The following is a 16,436-nucleotide window of genomic DNA, read 5'->3' as shown; positions in this document are numbered from 1 at the left end:
CCCTCCGTTCACTTTTGTAAGACCTTTTAGACATTTAAGACAACACCTAAAACAGTTCAATTTCAGCAGTCCTAAACGACTTACAAAAGTGAACAGAGGGAGTAGCAATTCAGAGTTTCAGACCCATTGACTAACTGAGGAAGCTGGGGTGAAGAAATTCACCAACACGAAACAATTGGGTAATCTGGTAGCCTCTTCCACTTGACAAGGTGAAAACAAATGATAAACCAGTGAAGTTCACAAAATATGGAAACCGTCTATGAAAATAGCACACAAAGAGCATTACACGTCAATACACTATGTGTTTGTCCGAAAGAACATGAATCAAAGAATTTCTCAACTGTACAAATGAGAGAATTTTACAAAAAAGGACAAAATGGAACTAAACATTTAACGCCCCTCTTGCATTGTCATAGTCATGCCATTCAGAGATATTTCCACGTTATCTCTTTGGTCTTCAATTTCATACTTCCGTTTCCTAAAATATACAGGCTCCTTTGGAGTAGGAAGTGGGGCTGTTTCATTTTCTAACATGAACACAGTGGATGACATGAGTGGACGGGCATCTGGATCATCTTGAACACACAACAGACCTAACTGAATACACCGCAGAACTCCATGAAGTGGACAGTTCTCCACAATGGACGAGTCCACCAATTTTCTTGCATTTCCATCTTTCCATAAGCTCCATGCCTAAACCAATGAGATCCTCAATTTATTATGAGTTTTTTGAGTTAAAAAAGTTTAGAGCATAGTAGTGAACTTACATAAGCTATAAGGCTTGGAAAATCCATTATGAGATTGGATGAACTGATCTTTAACCCGCTTACAATCTCCAACAGTAGAACACCAAAGCTGTACGTGTCAGACTTGACTGAAAAGGAACCTTCCATTGCATATTCAGGTGACATGTAACCGCTGTTTGAATCATTCCAAGAAAAATGAATTAGTTAAGTTGAGTAAAATTACAATGTTAAGCCTTACCTAGTGCATATATTACTTACTATGTCCCAACAACACGGATAGTGTTCGCTTGTTGTTCATTTCCACCAAAGATCCTTGCCATACCAAAATCCGATATTTTAGGATTCATTTCCGCATCTAACAAGACATTGCTTGCTTTGAGATCTCTATGGATTATTGTTAACCTTGAATCTTGGTGGAGATAAAGAAGCCCTCTTGCTATTCCTTTAATTACCTTGAACCTGGTCGGCCAATCAAGCACACCATCTCTTGTGGCATCTTGCAAGAAAGTGCAAAATTAAAATCATTAACAACCATCACAACTTCAGTTATTCTAAGAATATTTTTGCGAGACATGACCATAAGAGCAGAACATACCAAAAAGGAAGGTATCTAAGCTTTTGTTAGGTAAGTATTCATATAGCAATAACTTCTCATCTTCATGAGTGCAGTAACCAAGAAGCCTAACTAAGTTTCTATGCTGCAATTTGGCAATCAGAACCACTTCATTTCTGAACTCGTCGGCCCCTTGCCCGGAACTCTTACTAAGCCTTTTGACAGCAACTTCATTACCACCTTCTAACCGGCCCTACATAAAGACATCATTTTTCAATTGAACATCAAATGGCGATTTTTTCCCCGATAATCAGGCTAAAAATTATTACCTTGTAAACTTTTCCAAAGCCACCTTTCCCGAGCATGTTGTAGTCTGAGAAATTGTCTGTTGCAGTAACAACATCTTCAAAACAAATATATGGAAGTTCTATAATTTCATTCTCAAGTTCATTAGATTTGGATTTTTTTGACAGTTGTCCTGTATATTTGTTCTTAGTTTCCTTGATTCGTCGTTTTCCTGCCAAAAATAGATATAGGTCAATATTATTTCTTACGAATAACTCATGAAAATTACACCCTGAGAAAGTAAAGCAAATATTGTTTTTACCTCTTGACTTGCATATCCACACAAGGCTGATGCATGTGAGTATCAGAATACTAGCAATTACTGGGAGTGCAATCTTCAACACATTACTCTCTCTGTCAACTGCATAAAGCCAGAAATATAATCCAGGAAGAGAATCATGGGTTCAAAATTTAACATGCGTTTTTTTGGCATGTTTTATGTTTGTCGTGATTAGTATGTCATCCAAACCGCATCTAAGACATTTCTGGGAGTACAATCTTCAATACATTACTCTGTTTCTCAACTGCAGAAAGGCAGAAATATAGTCCAGCAAGGGAATGATGCTTTCAAAATTTAACATGCATTTCTTGCAAGTTTTGTGTTTTTCATGATTACTATGTCATCCCAAACCACATCTAGCATTCAACATTAAAAAGGATAGATCACACTGTACAATCCATAAGGGCATAAGGAAAGATGTGTATACCTGTTGAACTGGCTAGACGAAGGTACAGGTTCTCGCCACTACCATCACGAAGTTTTCCTGTGTCGACAAGCTCCCCCAACCAAATCAAGCACCTTGACTGGTCACTAGACATGCTGCCATTTTTCATGTTAGAAAAAGCATATGCGGTGCAAGCGCAGTTGTTTCTGCACTCTGCTTCGCATTGGTCAAAGCTTCTGTTCCTGACATACACAAACTTATCGGGTGTCTTCATGCCACTCAAGGTTGAGAAACTATCTCCACCACCACATGTCAGCTCCTCCTTTCTCCGACACCCTTGGGAGAAGTTTACACCATCAGGCTCAAACCCACTGAGGCAGTTGCATTTCGGAACTGTTTCAGTGGCATCACAGTAACCAAATGGTCCACAATAGGCGTAGCGGTCACAACTAGGATTAGGCCGCTCTATGAAAACATTCCATGACGATGAGGTGCTGTTCCACGCTAAAAACTGAAACATGCCCGTGTAGTGCAGAATCAGGCGCGTGCTTGGTGAGCCGTCGGAGACGGTGAATGTCAAGTAGAACTTACCCCCTATGTCGACAGTTGTTTGGGTCATGATGAAGCCTGTGCTGCTTTGATACAGGGCAGTGACCAACGCACCATCCCATGCAGCTCTGCGCCAATACGGCCTCGTCCCATTCCAGATGACAACCTGGAGGTCTGAACTAGAGTCACCGCCCATGGAGTAGTCGCTGGTGGCTGGGTCATCAGGGCCCCTCCAAGCCACGAGGCGAGTGTAGAGATCATCATCTGTGCTCAGTGATAAAGGCATGCCGGGGAGGATGGTGTCGGTTGGGTAATGGAAGCTTTGCCATATGTCTGTGCTGTTGGGCAACCGGATGACAAAGTTTCCGGAGTCGAGAAGTACAGCAGAAGTTCCCGTGGCTCCGGTTGTGAAGTTGTTCATGGTTGTCCAAAGAGTGCGGCCTTGGGAGTCAGACAACACAAGATCAGAGTTGTTGGTCACAACCAGCTTCCCGGAAGAAGCGTTGGTGATCGGCTTGTCGCGGTTAGCAACCCACACATAAGTACGCTTGGGGATGTTGTTGTACCATATGCCGACGTATGAGCCCGCAGTCGAGTTTGTGGGGGAGAAGAAGCCAAGAGCAAAGACACCGTTGCTCGAGACGAGCTTGTCGCCGGCGGAGAGCGGCTTTGCAGGAGTCAGGCGGTCATCAGATCTGCAGATACAAATCAATGACAGGAGGATGACAACATGGAGGGCGGCCATACCTATTCAGGATTCTGTCACATATGACTCTCCTGTGAAGATCAAAGGAGGGAGCCAAGGAAGGAGGAGGAGAATGGCATGAAGGTAACGTTTGCTTGGATCCTTGGACGATCTAACGCCACGACGCACTAAGAGGAAACGTGCTCTGACTTGTGTCTGGTTTTTGTTGAATATTAGCTCATCATTCATCACATTAATTTGCAGGAGTTGAATGTCCAGCTTGCCCGGAACGGTGGTGATTCTCGGACCACACAATAATACAAGGTGGTTATTCAGCATTGGCTGCTGGTCTGGTCTCCGTGGGGAATTTCACATCAGGAAAATATCTAGCAGGATAAGTTTTTCGCTGTAATGTCTGCATCAGCCACCGTGAAACTGTAAAAGTAGTAGTCTTACTCAAGAACAGGAAAGGGGATAATGCTAAGAAATGGGTTACCGTCAGGTGGAGCTCCGGCGGGGTGGCTCGCGGCGACGGTGGCGGCCCGACGCCGACGGCGTAGGGGCGGGTGGCGCACCAACCCGAGGGATTAATGGGGCTTCACTCGGCTTACAGCCGTACATATGTGGCAGAAGGAAGGCCGGCGGTGGGCGTGGCGGGCACATCGCTTCTGGCGACGGCGCCGGTGGAGGGCAAAGGGAATCGGCGGAGGATGACCGCGACGGAGCGATGAGGCGCAGGAAAGAGGGAACAGAGCGACAAATTTTTTTTTTTTTGACAAAGGAACAGAGCGACAAGTGCCCATGGGTCAGAGCGACTCTCGTTCAGCTGGATGGTGGGTTAGGGCTTGCGGCCCGGCCCGAGACTTCTTTTCCACCCAATAAAAATCTCCATATATGTCTAAAAAAAATCTCCATATAGTATGTATAGGGGCAATTCCCCTAAAAATATGTATAGGGGCAATTCTCAAAGAAAAAGTGTGTTTATGGGCTCTCCTAATAAATTCACAGAAATGGTAAATATATGACGTCAGCTTTTTAGGCATGGCAAATCAAACGTTTTTCATGGCAATTTATTTTGGCACAAGGATGGCAAATTTTTTTTGCAAGCATGAACAATTTCGTGGCAGAAAAAAATGAACTGGGACAGATTTGCAATGCAAACCAACTAAATTTGACATCCCTCGACGAACATAATTTGCCCGGAACATGCTGCTAGTGTAAAAAGCACGGGGAAAAATAGCACACTGTAGCTTACTGAGGATTGTCTCGCTAAATGAATCAGTATAGAACGCCTCGCTAATAGCACGTACGCTATAGCGCGATATAGCACGCTAATACCATATTCGGAGGCCAACGCTATTTTGTTTTAGCATGCTATTTTTTTCCTTGACTAAAAAGAATAATTGTGTTTGCTAATTATCCGGCATTGCATCTGATATCGAAATCTGTTGAACCTGAGCAGATTTTCGGATACAGGGTTCAGGATTACAGCAGAACTTCAGTGAAGTGACGTACCATGAAGGCGTGAACCAACACGCTGTACGAGTCGACTCGTACGGGCCACGCTACCCGTTTCAAACAATGTCTTGTACCCTCAAAGAAAGGTGCCTTTTGAACAGAAAAAAATGGTTAATTCAGGGGGCACATTGCAGCCACCTGAATTATACATGTGTACGATCTCGGTCCTTCCTGCTGCATTATGATGCAGTTGCACAACTCAGAGAAAACATGGACTTTCCATCAGCCTTGTTATCAATATAGCAATTCAGAGTTCCAGACCCGTTGACTAAAAGAGGAAGCTGGGATGCAGAAAATTCATCAAGAGAAGCTAGTGTAAAAGTAATGATCTACACATCTCTTCCACTTGACAAAGTGGAAACAAATGCAGAAACTAGTGTAGTCCACAAAATATGGAAACCGTCTATGAAAGTACCGCACATCAGATGGATTGTTTCTTTGTCCATGGGAGCATAAATCGCTGAATTGATCAACCGTACAAATGCGAATTTTACAGAAAGGAGAACAATGAAATTAAACATTTAACGCCCCTCTTGCATTGTCATAGTCATGCCATTAAGAGACATTTCTAGGTTTTCTTTCAGGTCTTCGGCTTCCTGCTTCCGTTTCCTAAAATATACTGGCTCCTTTGGAGTAGGAAGCGGAGCTGTTTCATTTTCTAACATGAACACAATGGTTGACATGAGTGGCCGAGCATTTGGATCATCTTGAACACACAACAGACCTAACTGAATACACCGCAAAACTCCAGGAAGTGAACAATTCTCCACGATGGACGAGTCCACCAATTCTTTTGCATTTCCATGTTTCCATAAGCTCCACGCCTAAACCGATGAAATACTCAGGTTATTATGATTGTTTGACTTGTTGAATATAGAGCATTTTACTATACTTACATAAGCTATAAGGCTTGAAAAGTCCATTATGAGATGGGCTGAACTGATCTTTAATCCGCTTATAATCTCCAACAGTAGAACACCAAAGCTATAGGTGTCAGACTTGACAGAAAAGGAACCTTCCATTGCATATTCAGGAGACATGTAACCGCTGTTTGAATCAATCCAAGAAATTGAATTAGTTAAGCTGTAGAAAATTACCATCTTAAGCCTTACCTGGTTTAATTTATATATTACTTACTATGTCCCAACAATGCGGATAGTGTTCGCTTGTTGCTCATTTCCTCCAAAAATCCTTGCCATACCAAAATCAGATATTTTGGGGTTCATTTCCGCATCTAACAAGACATTGCTTGCTTTGAGATCTCTATGGATTATTGTTAATCTTGAATCTTGGTGGAGATAAAGAAGCCCTCTCGCAATACCTTTAATTACCTTGAACCGGGTCGGCCAATCAAGCACAAAATTTCTTGTGGCATCTTGCAAGAGAAGTGCAAAATTAAAAGCATTAACAACCAGGTCGGCCAATTCAATGATTATAAGAATGTTTTGCGAGACATGACCATAAGAGCAGAACATACCAAAAATGAAGGCATCTAAGCTTTTGTTAGGTAAGTATTCATATATCAATAACTTTTCATCTTCATGAGTGCAGTAACCAAGAAGCCTAACTAAGTTTCTATGCTGCAATTTGGCAATGAGAACCACTTCATTTCTGAACTCCTCGGCCCCTTGCCCAGAACTCTTACTAAGTCTTTTGACAGCAACTTCATTGCCACCTTCTAATCGTCCCTGCACAAACACATCATTCTTCAACTGAAAAAAGGGCAATTTTCTATTATCGATAATCAGGTTAAAACTTGTTACCTTGTAAACTTTTCCGAAGCCACCTTTCCCGAGCATGTTGTAGTCTGAGAAATTGTCCGTTGCAGTAACAACATCTTCAAAGCAAATATATGGAAGTTCTATAGTTTCATTCTCAAGTTCATTAGATTTGGAATTTTTCGAGTGTCGCCATGTATATTTATTCTTAATTTCCTTGATTCGTCGTTTGCCTGATAGAAATGTCTTCATATCAATATTGCTTCTTTTGAATAACTCATGAAAATTGCATCCTGAGAAAGTGAAGCAAATATAGAGTTTACCTCTTGACTTGCAGATCCATACAAGGCTGACGCATGTGAGTATAAGAGTACTAGCAATTACTGGGAGTACAATCTTCAGTACATTACTCGCTTTGTCAACTGCACAAAACTAGAAATTTAGGAAGAGAATGATGCTTTCAAAATTTAACAACATGCATTTTTCCAAGTGTTGTGTTAGTATAATCTTCAATACATTATTACTCTGTTTCCCAACTGTAGAAAGCCAGAAATATAGTCCAGCAAGAGAATGATGCTTCCAAAATTCAACATGCATTTCTGGCAAATGTTGTGTTTGTCAGGATTAGTATGTCATCCTAACCACATTTAGCATGTCATCCTAACCAAAAGGGATCGATTATACCGTATAATGAATAAGCTGAATAAGCGCATAAGGGATGGAGAAAAGTCCACATTTCAACCCTCAACTAACCACGGCGTTTGATTGTCAACCCTCAACTCTAAAACCGGTCGGATTTCAACCCTGAATTTGTCACACTGTCCACTTTACCCCCCTTGACTCGGTTTGAGGCTAGTCAAGTGGTTTTGACCCGGTCAAAGCTGACTGGGCAGCCCAGTCAGCATGCCACGCACACAGGTCCAACCTTATCCCCATCTCTCTCTCGTTTGTTCAGTCTCACCCCGATCCAAATCGACCTGCCGCCGCGTTGGTCGCCGCCGCCCGCAGCCACGACCTCCTCGCCGGCGACCGGCAACCGGGCGCGCCGCCACCGCCGCCTGGGACGCCGCTGCCTGGGGCCAGCACCTCCACCGCTGCCTGGGACGCCGCCGCCCGCGGCCACCACCTCCACCGCGGCCTGGGCCGCCGCCGCCCGCGGCCACCACCTCCACCGCGGCCTGGGACGCCGCCGCCCGCGGCCACCACCTCCACCGCGGCCTGGAACGCCGCCGGCCGTGGCCACCACCTCCACCTCCACCGCAGGTTTGCCCTCTCTTCCCTCCCTTCCTCCCTCTGTTTCCCTTAGATTTTAGTTGCTGCTGCTAACCCTAGCCGCCGGCGAGCTGCTGCTGCTAGCTTGGGCGAGTTGTTGGTGCTGCCACCGCCGGCAAGCTGCTAGCTTGGGCTAGCTGCTGCTGCTGGTCTTGCCCTTGCACCCCTTGTTAATAGTGATTTTCCCCCTCTCTCTATTGCTGAAACCGTAGTAATGATTTCTTATTATGTTTTTTCATCTCTTGTAGATTGAATGGATCCTCTGGATTTCTTTGTTGTGCGATTCCATTTCAATGGTGCATTTGTGCGTGAGGGTCAAAATTTGGAATATGTTGGAGGCAGCGAGGAAATTGCTCATGTTGAGCGGCGCAGTTTGTCCTTACGCACTCTCATTCTAAATCTGAAAGTGCATTACAGTGTCGCTCGACAAGGAGTAATCATGATGCTGCATTGGTTATATCCTGGAAAACAATTGTCTGATGGATTGATGGCATTAGTTGATGAAAATTCCGTGAAGTACATGCTCTCATATGAAACAGATGGAGGTGTAGTGGACATATATGTTGAGGACATTAGTAGTAATGAGCCAGAACAACAAAGTTATAGGGATGATGAAGTACCCGCGGGCAGTGATGAGAATTCAAAGCAAAGTTTTGGGGATGATGAAGTACCTGCTGGTGGTAAAGAGGAATCAAATCAAAGTGATGCTGTTGATGGCAATGGTACCGATTCTTCATCCGATAGTGACTTTGTGTTATCGGATTGCTCAACATCCGATGATGAGGTGGAGGAGATTAGGCAGAAGTACAAGGATTTCAAGAGCAAGAGCAAGGGCAAGGGCAAGGACATCACTGCTATAGAGAAGGCCATTGCACCTCCGACAAAAAAAAAGATAGTAGCTGACTCAAGTTATGAAGATGATGAATCATATGATGAAGATAGTGATGGTCAGCTTGTTGTTCATGAGTCCGAGTTTCCAAAGTATTCGAGTCAGGCCGAGGTGAAGAAATTCAGTTTGGGAATGAAGTTTAGTGGAAAGAAACAGTTCAAAGAGGCAATAGTGGACTATGGTCTTAGGAAGAGGAAGGAAATAAAATTCATTAAGGATGAGGGTGACAGGGTGAGAGCAAAGTGCACTTGGCCAACTTGCAAATGGGTTTGTTTAGCGAGGAAGACTAGCAAGTTTGAAAGCTGGCAGATTACTTCTTTCATTGATGAGCACACATGCCCAAAGAGGAGAGACAACAAGTTGGTGACATGCACCAGAATAGCCAACAAGTTTGAGAATTTGATCAAGTCAAACACTGACTGGTCAGTCCAAAATTTGAAGGCCACGGTGCAGGAGGAGATGTTTGCTAATGTACACATATCGAAGATCAAGAGAGCTAAGGCAATTGTCTCAAAAAGGATTCAAGAGTCAAAATTGGGTGAATATAGCCAAGTCTTCGATTATCAGCTAGAGCTTCTTAGAAGCAATCCTGGTTCTACTTGCATAGTGAAGCTAAACCCTGACAATGAAGTTCCAACCTTTGACAAATTCTATATATGTTTTGATGCTTGTAAGAAAGGTTTTCTGGCTGGATGCAGAAAAGTCATAGGTTTGGATGGATGTTTCTTGAAGGGGAGAGGAGGAGAGGTGTTGAGTGCAATTGGAAGAGATGCAAACCATCAGATGTATCCGATAGCGTGGGCACTTGTAGACAAAGAGACCAATGAAACCTGGGATTGGTTTGTTAGCCTGTTGTGCTCAGACTTAAAACTTGGAGATGGATCGGACTATGTTATTATTTCTGATCAGCAGAAAGTAATTCTCTTTTAATCACATTTTATCATATTACATTGTGTTGTATGTTGTATGTTCTGACTCATGTTGTCGTTGCTTGTAGGGTATTCTCAAGGCTGTTGAAAATTGGCTACCAAGAGCAGAGCATAGGAATTGCGCAAGGCACTTGTATGCAAACTGGAGGAAGACCTACAGAGAGAAGGAATGGCAGAAGCTATTTTGGGCATGTGCAAAAGCTAGTTCTCCAATGCTTTTCAATCTTGCAAGAGCGAAGTTAGCACAAGAGACTGTTGAAGGGGCAAGGGATGTGATGAAAACTGACCCACACCATTGGAGCAGGGCTTGGTTCAGGTTGGGCTCTAATTGTGACTCGGTAGACAGCAACATTTGCGAGTCTTTTAATAAGTGGATCGTGGAGCCTCGCTGTTTGCCAGCAATCAGCATGTTTGAAGCCATTAGGGTGAAGATAATGGCTAGGATAGAATATCAAAGAACCGAGTCGGACAAGTGGACTGGCACCATTTGTCCCACGGTACTTAGAAAACTGAAGAAAAGCATAAATGCCTCTGCCTATTGTCATGCTGTTTGGAATGGTGAAGATTTATATGAGGTGACTCATAGAGAACATAGGTTCCAAGTGAATCTAGAAGAGTGGACATGTAGTTGTAGATATTGGCAACTATCTGGTCTTCCATGCCCTCATGCTATATCATGCATTTTTTTCAAAACCAACAACATAGATGATTACATTGACAAGTGCTATAGCATAGAAGCATTCAAGAAAACTTATGCTTTTTGCCTTCAACCTGCGGAAGGCAGACCTGCATGGCCTGTGTCTGAGAGGCCAAAACCTAATCCACCAGGGGAGATTATGATGCCCGGTAGGAAGAAAAAGCAAAGGACCAGAGAGCAACAAGAGAAGCCAAGGTGTGCCACTAGGGTTTCTAAGAGAGGTACAAAGATAAGATGCAGCATGTGCAAGCTACATGGGCACAACAGGACATCATGCAAAGCAAGAAATGGCACAGGGAGTTCAAATACACCAACTCCTGAGCAAGGCCAAGGTCCTGCTAGAAGCAAAGCACCATCAGCTGCTTCCAAACAGCCTGCTGCAAGCCAAACTGCAACAAGTAGCCAAGCACCATGTGCTAGTCAAGGGCCAAATATGGTACACTATCCAGGAAATATGCATGAGCAAACCTGATTACACTATCATGTATATATAACTAACATTTGCCATGTTTCTTGTAGCCTTCACGCCAGAGCAGCACTAGGCAGAGCAAAAGGAAGGCCACTGAGGAAGTGGCTGCACCTAACCCAAAGAGAAGGGCGCCAACTGGAAGCAGCAGCAGGTCCAACAATTTCTCCGGAAATACAATTAATGTGCAAAGAAGCTCCAATGTCAATGTTAATGTATCTACCGGCAATTCTAGCGCTAGAGCTAGCAGCAGAGTTGTCAAGCACACAAAGAAGTATGCGGGGTTTCGAAGGCTGCTTGGATTTCAATCATGAATCAGCTAGCAACATCGCTGCTTGCCAGAAATGCATTATGTATTGTGTGAGACATCTATGTGTTGTGTGTGAGACCTCATCTATGTATTGTGTGTGAGACATCTATGTTTTCTATTTGAGACATCTATGTGTGTTTGCAATCATCTTTTCCGTATGATGACCAAATGCTACCAAATGGTACCAAAATGCTGCCCAAATGCTGCCCAAATTTTGAACCGAAAAAAAGTGCCCAGAAAATTCTGAAATTTTTACACAACAACACTCATATGATGTTCAGATAGCTGGGAAATTTTCAACTTAAATGGATTTATAGATTGAGAGAACCATCAATTTTTCAAATTCAGCCACTATTCAGTCAAAATTTTGAACCGAAAAAAAAGTGCCCAGAAAATTCTGAAATTTTTACACAACAACACTCATATGATGTTTAGATAGCTGGGAAATTTTCAACTTAAATGGATTTATAGATTGAGAGAACCATCAAGTTTTCAAATTCAGCCACTATTCGGTCAAAATTTTGAACCGAAAAAAAAGTGCCCAGAAAATTCTGAAATTTTTACACAACAACACTCATATGATGTTTAGATACCTGGGAAATTTTCAACTTTAATGGATTTATAGATTGAGAGAATCATCCATTTTTTAGATTTACACGTGGCATGCTGACTGGGCTGCCCAGTCAGCTTTGACCGGGTCAAAACCACTTGACTAGTCTCAAACCGAGTCAAGGGGGGTAAAGTGGACAGTGTGACAAGTTCAGGGTTGAAATCCGACCGGTTTTAGAGTTGAGGGTTGACAATCAAACGCCGTGGTTAGTTGAGGGTTGAAATGTGGACTTTTCTCTAAGGGATGATATATACCTGTTGAACTGGCAAGACGGAGGTACAGGTTCTCGCCATTACCATCAGGATACTTTCCCGTGTCAACAAGCTCCCCCAACCAAATCAAGCACCTTGACTGGTCAACAGATGTGATTCCATTTTGCAAGTTAGCATAAGCATACGCAGTGCAAACGCAATTGCGGCTGCACTCTGCTGTGCATTGGTCAAAGCTTCTGTTCCTAACATAAACGAACTTATCGGGTGTCTTCATAGCTCTCAAGGTCAAGAAATTATCACCACCGCCACATTTCAGATCTTCCTTTCTCCGACACCCTCTGGAGAAGTTAACACCATAAGGCTCAAACCCACTGAGGCAGTTGCATTTCGGAACTGTTTCAGTGGCATCGCAGTAGCCAAATGGTCCGCAATAGGCATATCGGTCACAGCTAGAACTAGGCAGCTCTGTGAAAACCTCCCATGATGACGAGTTGCTGTTCCATGCCAGAAATTTAAACATGCCCCTGTAGTGCAGCATCAGGCGCATGCTTGGCGAGCCGTCAGAGACGGTGAATGTTATGTATAACTCACCCCCTCTGTCAACAATTGTTGGGGTCATGATGGCGCCGGTGGTGCCTTGATACCAGGCAGGGACCAATGCACCATCCCACGCAGCTCTGCGCCAATACGGCCTCGTCCCATTCCAGATGACAATCTGGAGGCCGGAACTAGAGTCACCGCCCATGGAGTAGTCGCTGGTGGCTGGGTCATCAGGGCCCCTCCAAGCAATGAGGCGAGTGTAGAGACCATCATTTGCGCTCAGTGATAAAGGCATGCTGGGGAGGACCGTGTCAGTTGGATGTTGGAAGCTCTGCCATATGTCTGTGCCATTCGGCAACCGGATGACCAAGTTTCCGGAGTTGAGCAGTACAGCAGAAGTTCCTGTGGTTCCGGATGTGAAGTTGTTCTTGGTTGTCCAAAGAGCGAGGCCTCGGGAGTCAGACAATACAAGGTCGGAGTTGTTGGTCAGAACCAGCTTCCCAGGAGAAGCGTTGGTGATCAGGTTGTCGCGGTTAGCAACCCACACATATGAACGCTCAGGGATGTTGTTGTACCATATCCCAACATATGCGCCCGTAGTTGAGTTTGTCGGGGAGAAGAAGCCGAGAGCAAAGACACCGCCGCTCGAAACGAGTTTGTCGCCAGCAGAGAGCGGCTTTGCAGGTGTAAGGCGGTCATCAGACTTGCAGACACAAATCAATGACAGGAGGACGAACACTGGGAGAGTAGCCATACCTATTCAAGATTCTCTCACATATACCTCTGCTTCTTGGCATGTCTACTCAGGCTTCATTGGGAGGGGAATCATGTCTACTGAGGCTTCTTGGCATATGCCTTTTTTTCTTGTGAAGATCAAATGGAAGGAGAAGGGGAATGGCATGAAGACAATGTTTGCTTGGATCCTTGGACGATCTAACGCCACACGTACTAAGTGGAAACGTGCAGCGTGCTCTGACTTGTGTCTGGTTTTTTGTTGAAAGATCACCAAAGTCACTAGTCACCTCATTTGCAGGAGTTGAATGCCCAACTTGCCAGGAGTATTTTTCAACATTGGCTGCATCAGGAAAATTTCACATCAGGAAATTTCTAGCGGGCTACCAGTACGTGTTGTTTCGCTGTATTATCTGCATCAGCCACCGTGAAACTGACACATGAGAAAAATTACAAGTGGTCTTGCTCAAGAAATGAGTTGCCGTCAGGTGGAGCTCCGGCGGGGCAGCTCGCGGCGACGGTGGTGGCCGGAAGCCGACGGCGGAGGGGGCGGTGACGCACCAACCCGAGCGATTCGTGGGGACTCACTCGGTCTACAACCGTACATATGTGGCGAGAGGAACTCCGGCAGTGAGCGTGGTGGGTCCATCGCTGTTGGCGACGGCGAGATGAGGTGCCGGCCGAATGCTATGGCCGCCTGGAGAGGGGGGCCAAGATAAAGCGGCGGCGGCAGTATGTATGTGGCCAATGCGCGGCGGTAACGGCGACAGAGTCGAAGCGCGCGCTATGTCTGGCTTATGGCGAGACTGGGACGGCCCAGCGCACGGGAGGCACGGGCCACAGTCTCTTTTTCTGCTTTTATTTTATTTTATTTATACGCCTTTTGTTTTCGTTTTCTGCTTTCCTTTTTTTATTTTTTTCGTACTTAGAAATATTCTAAAAATATATATTACAAAAAAAGTTACATTAAACATTTTAAATATATTAATCAAGAATTTGAAAAATGTTAAACTTGTATAGAGAAAAAATTTCTCATGTATACAAACAATATACAACTATGAAAAAGTTGATCATGTATTTAATAAATTTTAATCAAACATTTGAAACAAATTATCAATTATTTGAAAAAATTTCATCAAGCATTTGAAAATCTATTAAATATGTATAGAAAAAAATGTTTCTCATGTATACGAAAAATGTATAAAATGAATATATAATGTGTATAAAAACATGCTGATCATGTATTAAAAATATTAAATGTGTATAAAAATGTTCCTAGTGTGCAATAAATATGTACAACGTACATTAAATAAAGGCAGACATCAAAAAATATATTTTAAAAAGTGATCCAATGAGAAAATTCTGCATTTTTGGTCCGCATGTGCCTTCCAAACCTTGGGAGGGGTGAACTTACAATGTAATCCAATGAACTGTGCCGATTTAACAGAGCCCGAGAGGTATTCTCCCCTCTTGCCCCAGATCCATGTAATAGAGCGGGTGCCAAATTAATGAACCCTTGCAATCAGTCCAGCTTGCCCAAACGCGTCGTTAATCATATCCAGTTACCATTACGAAACTCCTGCTGGACCGTTTTGTTACTACACAACACAATACCAAATAGTTGAGGGCTCCTAGATTGGTCCAAGTGTCGTGCCAGAAGGAGGCCTTCGAACTGTCCCCAATGTTGATGAACGTGGAAGCCCTGAACAAGGTCATATCAGTTGCATCGCAAGGAAGTTGTGAGCCAAACCACGGGGATCCCAGATCAATCCACTACAGCCATGGCCATCACAGATGTAGAGCCCGCCCAAAACGCTCGAGATCTGCAATATCGACTCCTCCGAGCCCCTTAGGGCGATAGTCCGTATTTTATAGTTTACCAACGCGTGCCCCTTCAGTAGTCTCACCGTCGTCCCCGCTCCAGACAAACTCGCTCTAGATCTTTCCGATTTTCACTTGGGCCCACTTAAGTAAAAGGATAGCCGTCATGTGGAAAATGGTCGTAGAGGTCAATACCTCCTTGGCGAGTGTGACCCTACGGACTCTAATGATGTTTTTCCCATTCCATCCAGGGAGTCTACCATGAATCTTGTTAGTGAGAGGAAGTACAAAACAACTTCCCAAATTTCAGCTTTGTCGAAGTCCACATCAAGATTGGATGCCGATGGTAGATGAGAGCCTCCCAGTTGAGCTGGGCAGAACAATGTGTCGGCGCCCCCAAATGACTTTATAGCCATGCATGCATTTTTTGCTTTTTGTTTGGAGAGTCTGGATGTAATTTCTTCTTTGATGTTTGTTGGCCCTGATATGGAACAACTTTGTGTTAGCATTGGCCTACAAATCCAAATCAACCCGGAGCATTGTCTCATCTTCATCTTTTAACCCCGGGAATACCATGGTACATTCCCTTTAAACTACAACATAGGTCGAGTGCCACGATGGACAGGGGACGGGTGCTTCCACCACGTCCAGATGCCAGGTAATTTCCTTAGTGACCATGATCTGCTGCTCAATACCCCCCCCCCCCTATGTCTCCGCCAAACATTCAAGGCATTGGTCAGGCGACTAACCTTTAATGTGGAGGCGATGTTGTTCTTTTGCGAGACGAAAGACACCTTGTACTTGAAGTCACCAAAATAAAACCAATACTCTTCAAACTTGAAACATGGATTCCTTATCTCAAATATGTTCTCGTTTAGCAGGAGTAGGGCATGATCTGAGTTATAAATGGATGGCTTGTATGAAGGCCCCAGGAAACATCACATCTCAATCATCCGAAGAAAATTCAAGGCCAACTGATGAAGCAATCGTCACTTTCCCTTCAAACTTGATCGGTTTCATCTCAAAACCTAGATTCTTACTCGAAGATTATCCAATTTTCTAAGCAGTGTATATCACAACTTTTTTGAAACCTTCTCAATTTTTTACCACAACATGTTGATGCCATCAAGTTTCATATTTTCCGGACTTTGTTTACATTTTGAAAACTATATGTACAAA

At 43.9% G+C, this 16,436-nt stretch overlaps 3 protein-coding genes across 26 annotated transcripts; 1 reads left to right on the top strand and 2 right to left on the bottom strand.

The window, feature by feature from the left end:
• Nucleotides 1-223: 223 nt before the first annotated feature.
• On the bottom strand, nt 224-4,379 carry LOC125540206 (G-type lectin S-receptor-like serine/threonine-protein kinase B120). 2 transcript variants are annotated; one of them, XM_048703784.2, is made up of 7 exons: nt 2,352-4,360; nt 1,907-2,005; nt 1,629-1,816; nt 1,342-1,552; nt 1,005-1,242; nt 768-918; nt 224-693 (listed from the first exon to the last, which is right to left on the bottom strand). In XM_048703784.2, exons 1-7 carry the CDS (start codon nt 3,601-3,603, stop codon nt 391-393), a joined length of 2,442 nt encoding a protein of 813 aa, XP_048559741.2. In that variant the 5' UTR covers nt 3,604-4,360; the 3' UTR covers nt 224-390. The 2 variants fall into 2 exon arrangements, with proteins under 2 accessions (XP_048559741.2, XP_087401409.1); XM_087545283.1 differs by having other exon boundaries at nt 1,629-2,005; nt 2,352-4,379.
• A 1,203-nt stretch (nt 4,380-5,582) lies between these two features.
• LOC125540209 (G-type lectin S-receptor-like serine/threonine-protein kinase B120) lies at nt 5,583-13,664 on the bottom strand. Of its 23 annotated transcripts, XM_087545273.1 has the most exons (9): nt 12,207-13,664; nt 9,890-9,911; nt 7,705-7,719; nt 7,103-7,188; nt 6,825-7,012; nt 6,539-6,749; nt 6,199-6,436; nt 5,958-6,108; nt 5,583-5,885 (listed from the first exon to the last, which is right to left on the bottom strand). In XM_087545273.1, the coding sequence occupies exons 1-9, from the start codon at nt 13,456-13,458 to the stop codon at nt 5,583-5,585; spliced, it is 2,466 nt and encodes an 821-aa protein (XP_087401399.1). In that variant the 5' UTR covers nt 13,459-13,664. The 23 variants fall into 23 exon arrangements, with proteins under 23 accessions (XP_087401399.1, XP_087401393.1, XP_087401389.1 ...); XM_087545267.1 differs by lacking the exon at nt 9,890-9,911 and having other exon boundaries at nt 7,705-7,717; nt 12,183-13,664; XM_087545263.1 differs by lacking the exons at nt 7,705-7,719; nt 9,890-9,911 and adding an exon at nt 7,611-7,631 and having other exon boundaries at nt 7,103-7,192; nt 12,183-13,664.
• On the top strand, nt 7,924-11,770 carry LOC147987369 (uncharacterized). Its single transcript, XM_087545259.1, has 4 exons — nt 7,924-8,042; nt 8,300-9,855; nt 9,938-11,002; nt 11,086-11,770. The coding sequence occupies exons 2-4, from the start codon at nt 8,305-8,307 to the stop codon at nt 11,344-11,346; spliced, it is 2,877 nt and encodes a 958-aa protein (XP_087401385.1). The 5' UTR covers nt 7,924-8,042; nt 8,300-8,304; the 3' UTR covers nt 11,347-11,770.
• Nucleotides 13,665-16,436: the final 2,772 nt, after the last annotated feature.

The sequence above is a fragment of the Triticum urartu genome, chromosome 2A (genome assembly GCF_056163025.1).
Source record: "Triticum urartu cultivar PI428250 chromosome 2A, HENAU_Tu73, whole genome shotgun sequence".
Taxonomy (NCBI): Eukaryota; Viridiplantae; Streptophyta; class Magnoliopsida; order Poales; family Poaceae; genus Triticum; species Triticum urartu.
The sequence above is the reverse complement of the archived record's forward strand: the minus strand, read 5'-3'. Positions and strand labels throughout refer to the sequence as shown.

Bases quoted from the DNA above. Each gene is read 5' to 3' on its own strand.
- LOC125540206 (XM_087545283.1), bottom strand. From the start codon at position 3,603: ATGGCCGCCCTCCATGTTGTCATCCTCCTGTCATTGATTTGTATCTGC. The intron at 1,553-1,628 runs GTAATAATTTTT...GTCTTTATGTAG, and splicing joins GCTTTGGAAAAGTTTACAAG to GGCCGGTTAGAAGGTGGTAA. The intron at 1,243-1,341 runs GTATGTTCTGCT...CTTTCTTGCAAG, and splicing joins CTTAGATACCTTCCTTTTTG to ATGCCACAAGAGATGGTGTG.
- LOC147987369 (XM_087545259.1), top strand. From the start codon at position 8,305: ATGGATCCTCTGGATTTCTTTGTTGTGCGATTCCATTTCAATGGTGCA. The intron at 9,856-9,937 runs GTAATTCTCTTT...CGTTGCTTGTAG, and splicing joins TTATTTCTGATCAGCAGAAA to GGTATTCTCAAGGCTGTTGA. The intron at 11,003-11,085 runs GTACACTATCCA...TGTTTCTTGTAG, and splicing joins CTAGTCAAGGGCCAAATATG to CCTTCACGCCAGAGCAGCAC.
- LOC125540209 (XM_087545260.1), bottom strand. From the start codon at position 13,458: ATGGCTACTCTCCCAGTGTTCGTCCTCCTGTCATTGATTTGTGTCTGC. The intron at 7,202-12,206 runs GTATATATCATC...AGTTTTGTGCAG, and splicing joins CCGTCTTGCCAGTTCAACAG to TTGACAAAGCGAGTAATGTA. The intron at 6,437-6,538 runs GTATGTTCTGCT...TTCTCTTGCAAG, and splicing joins CTTAGATGCCTTCATTTTTG to ATGCCACAAGAAATTTTGTG.